General features: G+C 35.2%; 1 protein-coding gene across 1 annotated transcript; it reads right to left on the bottom strand.

Moving 5' to 3' along the window:
* LOC18782962 (aquaporin NIP6-1) lies at window positions 2,215-5,275 on the bottom strand. The gene is made up of 5 exons (XM_007215670.2): window positions 4,892-5,275; window positions 4,456-4,680; window positions 4,140-4,334; window positions 3,289-3,350; window positions 2,215-2,856 (listed from the first exon to the last, which is right to left on the bottom strand). Exons 1-5 carry the CDS (start codon window positions 5,129-5,131, stop codon window positions 2,655-2,657), a joined length of 924 nt encoding a protein of 307 aa, XP_007215732.1. The 5' UTR covers window positions 5,132-5,275; the 3' UTR covers window positions 2,215-2,654.

The raw sequence follows: 12,403 nt of genomic DNA, 5'->3' as shown, positions 1-12,403 counted from the left end.
GGGGGGGGGGGGGTGGGGGCTCGGGGGCTCGGTGTTGAAGAAGAGGAGTTTGTTTGGATTGTGAGAAAGTGTGGGAAAAGGCAAGAAAGTGGAGATTTTGAGTTTGGGATTGGGAGAAATTAAGAGGGTTCCACTTAAGTGAGGCAGAAGTTAGGAAAAAAATGAGGCATTTCGCTTTTCATAGTGGGCAATCATTCAAGCAATTGGTTAACTTTAGGTAAGGTTTTCTTTTTATAACTTTGTTAAATCCAATTTATGTTTCTCTGAAATGCTGAACATGTAATGTAGGATAAAAGCCATATACGCTGATTTGGTTGTTCTTTATACCTCTGGTTAAACTATTGTAGTTGGCAATATGCTTACTTCATTTGCTTTTACAATTTACAATAATTTCTTGATTGATCTTGTTCACTTTTAAAAGCAGGTTAGCTTGAGCATCTGAAAAGCGCTTTTGTTCAATTGAGTTTATTGTGGTTTCTATAAGATGACCTCCAACGTTAGGATTCATCTTTCTTTTGTGTATGTCCAGGCTCCAGGGCGTGTGTTGCATTTACTTTTATCATCTCCTCAATGTATTGAATGAATTTCTTACATGGTTTAGCACGGAATAAGACATATAATAGTGGAATATGTTGCTATAACTCTTACTTAACCAGAAAAATTGGGGATTTGAAACAGATAAATTGGGTAGAAATGCTTGTTTCATTCAAGGGGGATAGTAAGAGTATCGGTATAAAAGGTATGAGCTTGTTTATGCGGATGGACCTCATTGGAAAATTGGGACGGACCCTTCTTTGTGGCTTCATTCAAATCGGAGTTTTGGGGTGGAGCCTTCTTTCTTATTTATGTGGATTGGAAGGAAGAAGGATTCCTGCGTGCTACAAAAGTTAAACATATTACGTATGTATGACACCCCATTTATGTCATTGAAAAAACTAGTTATGAGTGCATGGGAAGTATTGGAATTTCCAATATTTAACATATATTTTAAACTTTCGGATATATCAAACTAGAATCTTATGTCTGTATAGATTACGTGAGTATTGTTGTTGCTCTAGGATTTGAGAACATGTACTCCTGTTTAAGCATCTATGTTATGTATGTTTGTTTCTATTTGTTAATCCATTATAACTCCTAGGGGATTTCATTCGATATTTTTGGCTACTGAAAATGAGGACTTTAACATTAGAAAGTCACGAAGTTATGGTGAAGGAGTTATTTCTTTAATAAGGTGAAGATAAATCTGTCGCCTTGCAATGTGTACTGCTTGTTGTTGACTTGTCATGTCAATCTAGTTTGGATGATTGTTAAGTGAGACGGAATCACATTACAAAGATATTTGGTTTGATCAGACATTTTTTGGAGCATAAAATCTATAGTTATATGGAACTGGAAAGCATTTTGGCAAGGTTGTTTGAAACCTAATTTCTTGCTAATTTATGCTGTTTCTTCTTTGATGTGATCTTTTCTACTGCCCTTAGGTTATGAAGCAACAAGTAAATACAATTCAACAAGTGAACACGATTCTAACTCTCATGCTACCTCCTCATAGGTTTTTCACTAACTTGAATGGGATGAGATATTTGCACTGTGGTACTGAATTGTTTTTACCTGAGGAACTACGATGATACGTTTTCTGTTGGATTTCATTCTGGATTGTCCCTGGCAAACTTCAGCTTGTTTCGATTTTCTTGTATAAACTTTTGTTTGAACCGTGATTGTTTACTTTAGTGATGAAACATTTTGCATTTTCTGTTGCGTTTGGATGTTATGCATTTAGTGCTTTACTAAAAGGAACTGTACTTTTTCTTTTATTACATTTTTTTCTCCAATTGCATTCATGGTATTTATGTTACATACGCACGTTATATAGGTATGCACTTGTATGCATTTATGTGTGTGTGTGTGTGTGCATTCCAAGCTCAGAAACTTTGAAAGTGAAATCCAATATAATCATGTGAAGGGAACCATGTTTGGTGTTGGTGTTGGTGTCGAAAATGGAAAAGATGCATTCACTGGGGCCTAGGCAAAAGGGCTCCTTATTGTGTTAGTGAGCTGTCATTGTAATTTTCCATGAGCTTATTTACATGTCAATTGATAGCACATGCTGTTTATGCTAAAACTGAAAAATGAGATTAAAATGGAATTTTGCATTTCAACTTTGAAGGGGACTGGGGAGAAATATGACAGAAGATATTAAATTTCAGTCCTTCATGCACATTAAGTGATTACTGGGATTTTGGGAAAGAATGAAACCGGTGAACAACTATATGCTGCAACTCCTTGAAAGCTCAATTTTCTCAAATCTTATTTTAAGAAAGGACTACAATAATTTTGTTACCTAGTTTCATATATCTATGTAGACAAAGGTCAATTCTGCTCTGCCCCCATCACACCGAAAAAAAAGGTGTCAATTTTCATCTTCATACTCTTTTGGTTTGTAAATTTCTTCTTTCTTAGAGGGGAAGAGAGAATCTCTATCTTGGCTAATTATTAATACAGACTATTTCCTTTCTATATATTATGTATGTACCGGCCAGAGCTCATCATGCAACTGTATTTTATCTCCCTTCCTTTTGCTACACGCCTTCTGCATTATGTCCTGATGTGGGCTTCTGGATTATTGATGTAGGTCTGATGATAATGTTGATCGGTCATCTTCTGAAGCTCCTTGTTGAAGGCTTTTCAATATGGTCACCATCTTCCTCGGGCAGCTTGACAGCCGTATAAGTTCCCGCCCCAAAGAGTGCCCCGAGAAATGGTGCAGTCAGGTAGACCCATATGGCTTTGTAGTTGTTTGCAGCTATGGCTGGCCCTAATGTTCTCACTGGGTTCATGGAAGCTCCTGTTGTTTCCCTGCACAATAGTCGAAAATTAAAGAAAGTTTCAAGATACCATGCTGAAATAGTACTATTCTCGAGTAATTCTTTGAGCTGTATGACTTCCCTTTCATATTGACTTGCTGAATTCATTTTTCTACATAGAATTTAGAATGTATTTAATTCATCGTGCCTGTGAACTGTGTTCTTACTGTATCTCAAGGACTTGGTAGAGGTCCTTTCAGATAAATAGACCCATTCATATAGAATCATGGATTTTGCTAAGACCAATCGTTCAGGCAGGCCGTTCTTGACCGTTGATCAAATGTGGGTCCCACAATGATCGACGACCAGAAATGACTCACCGTGCACGGAGGACTTGACTGTAACATAGCTCATGCATTCATTATTCAGCCAACCAGCCGAAAGTGAGATTTTGCAGTAAAATAGGTTGGGGTTTCTGACATACCCAGCTATGAGTATGTTGAGCATGACAGTTGCTCCCACCGCGATTCCCGCCAATTCTCCCACCTGCATGTTGTTAAAAAATTTGACCAAAATCAGTCATGTTAGGTTAGGAGATTCTTTGCATTTTTTTATTTTATTTTATTTTATTTTTGGGACTGACTAGTGAAAAAGATACAATGTGAAAGGTGACATATCTGATACATAATTTTTACTGAAAGGCTTATCTAGTCCTTATCTGGAGATGTGTTTCTACTTCTAAGTTGACATTGGTAGTTGGTTCTAGAGAAAGATACTTGAACTGTGATAAAACAAATTTTAATATTTATTCATTGGACATTGGACTTGTGGAGGCCCCATCCCCCAATTTAGCTAACTTCATTGACTCTTGTCTCATGCATTTTGTTGATAAACATATTTTAAAATTGGATTGGATTTCCTGTCTCCTGGAAAGTCCTGTGAAGATGACAGAAAAACTGGAAGAAATATACTTATTTTAAACCAGCCTAAAAATCCAATCTTTTAAGAATATAAAAATAAGGCAAAATGAAAAAAAAAAAAAAAAAAAAAAATCCTATATCATTATGCCAGCAGCTCCCCACAAAGTTGAATCTCCAAAAGAAATTATTTCAAAAGAAAAGAGGCATAATAATGTTATAATATTTGCTTCTCTCACATAATTGTATTAGAATGATGAACCTGAAAATTTCTTATTACCAAAACCTCTATTTCCAAAAAAAAAAAAACAAGCGCTAATTACGGACCAACTGATCTAACTCACAACTGTCCTTAATTTTTTTAAAACTAGTTTTTCACATTCAAACTCATTATTGCAACATGAAAAGGAAGACTTACAGCTCTAGTGTCGGTGGCCACAGCAGTGACAACAAACATGAGGTTGAAGCTAATAATGAATTCCAAAGCAAAAGCCTGGCCATAGCTTCCTGAAGGAACTGTAACTCCACCACCCATTATGGGGTGAAATATCACTTTCAATGCAAATGCAGCACAGATTGATGCTAAAACTTGTGCTCCAACGTAAACTGGCACCTGCCAAGACCAAACCAACAAACCCAACAACATTATTAGCCCAAGAATTCAAAGATCTAAAAAGACTGGCATTTTGGTAATTAAATACAGATGCAGTTTTCTTGTCTTCCTAGCAGCTCACATGCTTCCATGAGAAGTGCTTCAGTGCAGCAAAGGCAATGGTGACAGATGGGTTGAGGTGGGCCCCAGAGATGTGGCCTGTTGATAGAATCACAATCATAACAGCTAGGCCAGTGGAGGCTGCAAGGCCTATGAGGGTTTCTGTGCCTTGTGTCTTCTGGTTCACTATGGCTGTGGCTGTTCCAGCAAAGATCAGTATGAAAGTGCCCAAAAATTCAGCTCCTACCTGATTTTGGCACCAACCCAACAGAAATCACACATCAAAGAAAAATGGGTTGGTCTTAAAATTTCACATTTGATGCATATTTCTTCACAATATCATGCCAGGACTTCACTTGTTTTTTTTTCTTTTAACGAAAAAAAGGAAGGCAACATGAGATAGGAGATTTTGGGTTTAAGTTAGAAAAGCTCTCTCTCTCTTCTTTTTTGTGAATTACCTTTCTTGCAAGTGAGACAGGAGGGTGAGGCAAAGCACAAGAAACTTTAGGCAATGTGCCTTCTTCCAAAGCCCAATCTTCAACAGTGAAGCATCTGCTGCAGCTCTTGAGGAGTGATTTCCTACCAATCCCACTGCTTCTGTGATCTGCCTTGAACCCACCAAAGAGAGGAGCCCCAGGAGTGCCTGGTGTTACAGGAGTTGAAGGAGCTGATGGAACTTCCTCATTATTATTGTCCATTTACTTCCAAAACAAAACAAAAATGAAAGGTACAAAAGGTGTGAAATAATAAATAAAAGTTCAGAGAGAAGAGGAAACTTCAACTTTCTGTTTCACTTGTTTGTATCTCTCTCTCTCTCTCTCTCTCTCTCTTTCTCTTTATGTGTTCATGAGTGTGAGTGAGCTCTGATTATATAGTATTAAGTTGGTTGACTTGGAGAATCTCAAGGAAAACAAAAAGGGAGTTTATAAAAATAATTATAAAAAAAGGTAAGAAAAGAAGTAAGTGGTTGAAACTGCTGGATATGAGGGAAGCGGACGGTAGGACACTCAGATTTTATTTATTTATTTTCCATTTTTACTTCAAAATAATGTAAATTTAATGTCCATAATAAGCTCAATAATTGTGCAAGCCAAACCGCCATCTTTGGATGTGCAGTGCATGTATTGTATTGTGTGGTTGGGTAAATTACAGGCAATTTGTTTGATATGCTTTTACTCTCATATGACTGCCACGTGAAGAGATAGCAAAGATTTTATGCTTTTCGATTGGCAGGGATCCATTTTGCCAAACTCATCAAACCGGTCTATTCTAAGTTCTACCTATAATAATTAGTTTGGTTTGATTTGGTTTGATTTTGACTAAGAAAAAAGTTAAATAATTTGAAACCAAACTCAACCATGATGGTTTGATTCAATTGCTACATTGAGTTTTTCCAAATTAGTATATTTATATTTATTTTACACGTGTAATTATCTTATTTGATAACAAGTAGGTAAAGATATTGAATTTAAAGTTATTGATCTTAAATAGTAAGTATATTATTATTTATTTTTTTTTTGTCATTCGTTAGGGAGGGAGAGGGGGAGTATTATTGAGATTGTCTCAAGATTGTCTCTTAAGTGAATGGGGAGAGTTTGACCCATTTTTCTACTGTGATGCCACCCCATGTGCAACTATATTAGTTATTTAATTTCGAAGTTTGACGTCATGTTAAATTTTAGGATGGTTTGATATAGTAAGTTATGAAATTTTTTGTTGTTATAATATGGCTAACAAAGTTGAAGAAAAATGTGAAAGAAAAAAGGATTGTTTTATGACCAAATCGCCCAAGTCAAACCGTCCAAAATTGGTTTGGTTTAGTTTAGTTTTCTCACTTGTTTTTCAATAAAATCAATTCAATTCAAACTGTACCCACCCCTACTTTTAAAAATCCATCCGACATTATTGTGTATAGCTATCGCCTCCAAAAGTTTTCATAGAAATAGTTAAGAGCATTTTCTCCTCTATTTTTCTATCCAATATTCGATTAAACCAAGGTTTTTATTTAAAACTGCCTCTTTTTGTTTCTCTTTTCATAAAGGGAATTGAATCTAGATCTACCTTCACTCATTCTAAAATTATGAATTGGAAAGTATAAATTTCTAAACCATAAACCAGTTGAGCCAAACCTCTTCTACAACAGTCACTTTTCACCCAATATGAAAAGAAGCAAGTGGATCACTATTATAGGAACAGCTTAATTTCCCCTTCCCCACAACTAATTAATGAAGATACTTAGCTAGCTTAATTATTTTATAGCTTCCTTCTACCTTTGATAAGTTAATGTGCGTGATCACCTTCATAATTAAGTCAAGCAACATGCTTGTGGGACATGCTTAAACTGTCTGAAGCATATGCATCACTCAGTACATGTATTTATGTCTCTGTGTCACATTATTAAATCACTCACTAATTAAATACTATTAGAAAGCCAAACAATTCAAGACTGATGCAGAGAATCTTTGGTAGTGAGCAGCAACAATATTATATACATATATCCATTCAAATAATAATCATATATTTATATTTATTAATACTGGTTATATAAATAGGCAATGACGGAGTTAGAAATTTTTCTGAGAGTGTGCTAAAATTATTATTATTATTTTTCAATGGAAGATCTATATAAACAATGAGAACCCATATGCAATCTGGGGCCCTTGAAAGTGGGCTGACGATGTAGTTCTTGGTGAAGCTTCGACAATACTTCAAGGTGGTTTCCAAGAAAATGCATATAATATATATATATATATATATATATCTTCTTTTATCAATGAAGTTTTAAAAAATAGAATTGTTAATAATTAATTTATTATTTTAAGAAAACATTTCAGATTACACTTCTTCTCTTTTATCAGTGGTTCTCTTTGTTATCTATAACAGCCTTTTTATTCAAAAAATTATCAGAAAAAGTTGGTTTTACATTATTGCGGGTCGAACACAGGTGGGGCTTGGACCTCGTCCATGCTCGCTACATGTCAAGCTCTTTGATCTTGGTTGGACCTTACTCCAGCTGAAAATTTTAATTTTTGTTTTCGTCAAAGTTAGAAAGGGGGAATGAGGAAAACTCACACACACAAGTATCATGGGAACTTGAACCCAGTACCTCTTGGTAGGGCTGGCAATAGGTTGTGTCGTGTCGGGATAATAAACGTGTCAAGAATGCTCAACCCGAACCCAACCCATTTAATAAACGTATTGTGTCGGGTTCGGGTCGTCTTTTATCGTGTGGGTTTCGAGTCGTGTAACGGGTTCATAAATAATAACATGCATGTTACAAAACTCACAACCGAAAAAATTTAAATTAAAAAAAACAGAGAGAGTAGAGAAATATAAGGAAAAGAAAGAGTGCTGCTATTTCCACCCATCTGTCTTATTTTTTCACCCACCTTATCTTCCCACCCACCATATAAATTTTAAAAAACACAATCCTATTTTTCCACCCACCAATATTCCTAAAATACCCTTTTAATTATTACCTTATTTCCTCTATCCTTTAATTCTCTCTGCTCAAGTCTTCTCTCTCTCTGACGGCCCACACATCTCTCTCATTTTTGCTGTATCTTATTTTCCATCTCTCACGCTTTATCTCTCTCTGTCTCTCATGTTTACTAAACATCTGTCTTTGCCTCAATGAAAAACACATCATCTCTCAAATCAAACTTCCTCTGGTACAACAAGACTTGTCCTTCTTTATCAAATATTTCACCATGTATTTCACACTCTTCATCACATCTTCATGCAAAATATCCCCCACCAAATCACTGCATTCCTCAAAAACCAACAACTCATTAACCCCCAAAGCCTTCTTCACCTTCTTATGCCTCAAAAAAATTCTCAGCCAAACTGGTTTTGTAAGGAACGTTCTTTGTGTAATCAACAAAGCACAAATCATAGAATTATTGATTCATCCCCAAGTTTTCAGATTTTTAATTTGTTTAAGAAAAAAAATCAGAGTCTAAGAAATACTCATCTCCCAATGCTGTAAGTAATCGTAAAGATCTTAGAAATTCTGTTCAAATAGGATTTCCTTACTTTTTCGCCAAAATTGTTCTCTTCAACATTGATTATCTTGTTGTTCTCTTCTTCATAAACAATTTGATTGAATGAATAGAAAAGAGAAGAAAATTATTGAGAATTAAGTTCTGAGCACTGAAAAGTCATAAGAGGAATCATGAGCAAGGAGTCGTAGCTTTCTTGTGTTCTTTTTCTTTCTATCAAACGATAGGGTTTGTGAGAACTTGAGAAGTCTACGTCTTTTGTTTTTTCTCTATTTTTTTTTTCCTTAAGTCTTTTAAGTCATTTTACAGTATGGTTAAATTTGTTTTAAAAGTTTAAAGATAAGGTGGGTGAGAAAATATGACAGGTGGTGGAAATAGCAGCATTGGACCTAATTATCTAGTCTCGAACCCCCTAATGATACGGCCTTGTCGTGTTAGGCCTTACTTAAGCTGGTTGTGCTCGAACAGGCCCGATTCGTTTGAGACTTCTAGTCCAGCTCTGATACCAAATTATCACAACCCTCTCTCTTAGCAAGATATTGTCTGCTTTGGGCCCCGCCGACACATATTTTTTCTTGGACTCAATCTTATGTTATCTTGCCCAAAACACATCTTGAAGTCTAGCATGAGATCAATTGTGGTAGACACAATGGTTATCATCACCCCACAAGTTACTAACCTACCTATTGGGTTCGTCATAGGGCGGGCCGATCTGAAATTTTTGGGTTTGAGTAGAGCTCGGGCTAGGCTTTATGGGCTTTTTTTTTTCCGGTTAGGCCGGGCTTTAAAAAAAAAAAAGTCTATTAAATCTTTTTGTTATAATATTTTAGACAACAATAAAAAATTAATTTAATTCATAACACGTGTAAAAAAAAATTCAAAAGTGAGATTCAAAACCAATTTATGCTCAATTGCAACTTTTAATAATTGATAGGTGGAATTCCACCTATGTGTAACATCATTGTCTACATTTTTCTTTTTCATATTTAACTCATTGCAACAGTTTACCCATAATTCATGCCTCTTATTTGATGAATTCATGCTACTTACAAAATTAGTTATTTATAGAGGGGTGGTCAACTCATGATGAAAACTCGCCTTCAATGCAATTTGAACATGATTTATACTGGCCTTGAATGTTAGTGAATAACGAGCACCCAATAGCACCTTCAATACAACAACATGAGCCAAAAGAATAAAATGAGAAATGTGTCACCAAATCTGAAGTCATGAAATCAAAATCATGTTTGACAAAACAATCATAACAAAGGATCCAATGCCCATACATGTTGTGTGAAAATTTTGTTGCATATTCAAGCTGATTCATGGGCATACTATTGTGATGAAGTTATGTTATGAAAGGATTGATATGAAATTTGTTTTACCCATCAAATTAGAGGGACAAACATAATACACACTTTCTAAATGTGTTTCCAACTACTTATTCATCGGTTTGAAACCTATTATGTACTAGGTTAAATATTATATCTTAATAAGATATTATTGTATCCAAAATATCTATATTATTATTTAAGATAAGCGACCTTATCAAGTGAAATATTAATCGTGCGTCACTAGGGATGCTTTTTCATTTTGGGCTTGTTACTTTTATAATCCCATGGAGTATAGAGACTCACTTCCAGCCTCATTGGGGATTATCTTAAAGTTTCCTGTTGTAGGAAAGCTAACTTGCCCCAAAGATGCCTCTTGGGTTCTAAGACCATATCCAACCATGTTGGGGCTAAGCTCAAATTTTCACCCTTCAAAATACAACTATTCATGTATTTTCAGGACTCAAAATTTTTTTCCTCCAACCTTGTAGACTCATAATTTGAGTATGCTACTTTATTAAATTGTTTAAGAATGATTAACCCCTAATTTTTTTTTCTTGCACTACTACAAAAAGTGAAAAAGACGACCAGAAAACAACGACGGTCTAAGTGAAAACCGTCGTGGTTTTTAAAAAGACGACGGTTCTAAAAACACCGTCGTGTAATACCACCTTAGACAACTAAAAAATGGAGATTCAAATGGCTGTTCAAAAACAACGACGTACCTAATTAAACAACCGACGTCTATTTGAAACAGATTTCCGCAGTGTAAAATCAAAGCAAACAAAGAACGGCAGAAGTTATGAATAGACCGACGTAGAAAGTAAAGACGACGATTTCAATAAAAGCCGCCGTTTTTACTCATAAAATAACACGACGAGGTTTTCGTATAAGACGCCGTATAATTACAAACAAATCCACGGCTTTAAAATACAAAATAATCTTAACAGATGACACAGATTTGCAATCAGAGAGACAATTTTTTGGAAGTTGATCAACGTCGTTGCAAATTTGCAATCAGAGAGACAATTTTCAACGACGGTTATATTATACCTAACGACGTTTAAAAACAAATCAACGTCGCTCAACAAATATATTACGTCGTCTTAGTCTTACTTAAGACGACGAAAAACGATGACAGTAGTAAAAAAACAGTCGTTGTTTTTATATTCTTATTTTATTTAAATCTGTCGTGTTAGTTAAAAACGACGGCATAACAAAAAACCGTCGTTTTGTTTCAAACTGAATTAATTTAAAATTTCTTCAGGAAAGCAAAATCTATTTATAATTTCCTCGGGTTAGTAATATTGCGTCGTGTTAGTTTACAAATTCTAGAACATTAATTTCCCTCATTTTAAATTTCCTCGGGAAAGAAAAATCTATTTATCACGCTTTGTAATTGAAAACTAAAACTGAAAGAATTCTGGAAAAAAAACTCTATTTATAATTTAAAAATAAAATCCACGTCGGTTGTAGTACACTTAACGACGTTTAACAAAATAATCTACGTCGGTAATTATAAATCTACCGCCATCTTACCTTAATATAGACGACGAGAAAAGACGACGGTAGAACAGAAAACCGCCGTTGTATCAGTTTCTTTAACAGTTTGGTCCTTTATTTTTCTGCAGGACTTGTATAGTTCAAAGCATTGACAATGTCTTCATCATATCTCCCAGCAACTACTGATTCGATTGCTCATGCTTTAGAGGCCATCTGAAGCCATTTCTATTCTTTATCGCATTCTTGAAACCCATCTTCTTCTTCTGAAGCTCTACGGATAAAGGAAGAGGCTATCACAAATCTGACGGATCTTCTTAGTCAAAAAAATCAAGCAGAGGATCAGGCACATCTGATCTTCAGATTTCCCTGAGAAGCGAACTTTCCTTCGACAGCGAGTGGAGGCCAGGCTTGCATCTCTTTTGATGGAAAGCAAGGAGTATTCAGAAGCACTAAGTGTCCTATCAGGCTTGATCAAGGAAGTGAGAAGGCTAGTTGACAAGCTTCTTCTTGTCAACTAGCCTAAATGTAAGCTCAATTTCTCTTTGAGAAAGACCTCCAAATTATTGTCTTTGAGATGTGAGAGACAGTGTCTCTGAGAGAGGAAGAACTTGGAACCCTAAATGTAAACCGCGAAAATGAATGAAAGCGACAAATTTATAGAATAAATTTTTAAAACCAACGGCGGTCCTTACCAAAAAACCGCCGTTTAAATTGTAAAATCAACGTCGGTATTACTGACGTATATTACAGAACTCCACGTCGGTACATTAATAATCACGACGTCTTAAATAATCTACCATGACGCGAGTTATTACTTATGTACTTTAATTTTTGAGTTTACTACGACGGTACCTACAACACTACTGTCGTATTTATTTACCACGTCCGAAGTTAAATTTACCGTCGTATTTTGTACTTTATACGTCGTAGTTATATGTAACCGCCGTATTATTTTTTTGAAATGGTTTTATATGTAAGCAACTTTTCGTCTACTTGACTTACACATTAGTTGTTTTTATATTCTTATTTTATTTAAATCTGTCATCCAAAAAAGAAACTTTACATATTGCAGAATATTAATTTCCCTTCGTTTTAAATTTCCTCCGGGAAAAAAAACTCTATTTATAACTTAAAC

This window comes from Prunus persica, chromosome G3 (assembly GCF_000346465.2).
Source record: "Prunus persica cultivar Lovell chromosome G3, Prunus_persica_NCBIv2, whole genome shotgun sequence".
NCBI classification, from domain to species: Eukaryota; Viridiplantae; Streptophyta; class Magnoliopsida; order Rosales; family Rosaceae; genus Prunus; species Prunus persica.
The sequence above is the reverse complement of the archived record's forward strand: the minus strand, read 5'-3'. Positions and strand labels throughout refer to the sequence as shown.

Bases quoted from the DNA above. Each gene is read 5' to 3' on its own strand.
- LOC18782962 (XM_007215670.2), bottom strand. From the start codon at position 5,131: ATGGACAATAATAATGAGGAAGTTCCATCAGCTCCTTCAACTCCTGTA. The intron at 4,335-4,455 runs GTGAGCTGCTAG...TGGTCTTGGCAG, and splicing joins AGCACTTCTCATGGAAGCAT to GTGCCAGTTTACGTTGGAGC. The intron at 2,857-3,288 runs GTATGTCAGAAA...ACTATTGTGCAG, and splicing joins CTCAACATACTCATAGCTGG to GGAAACAACAGGAGCTTCCA.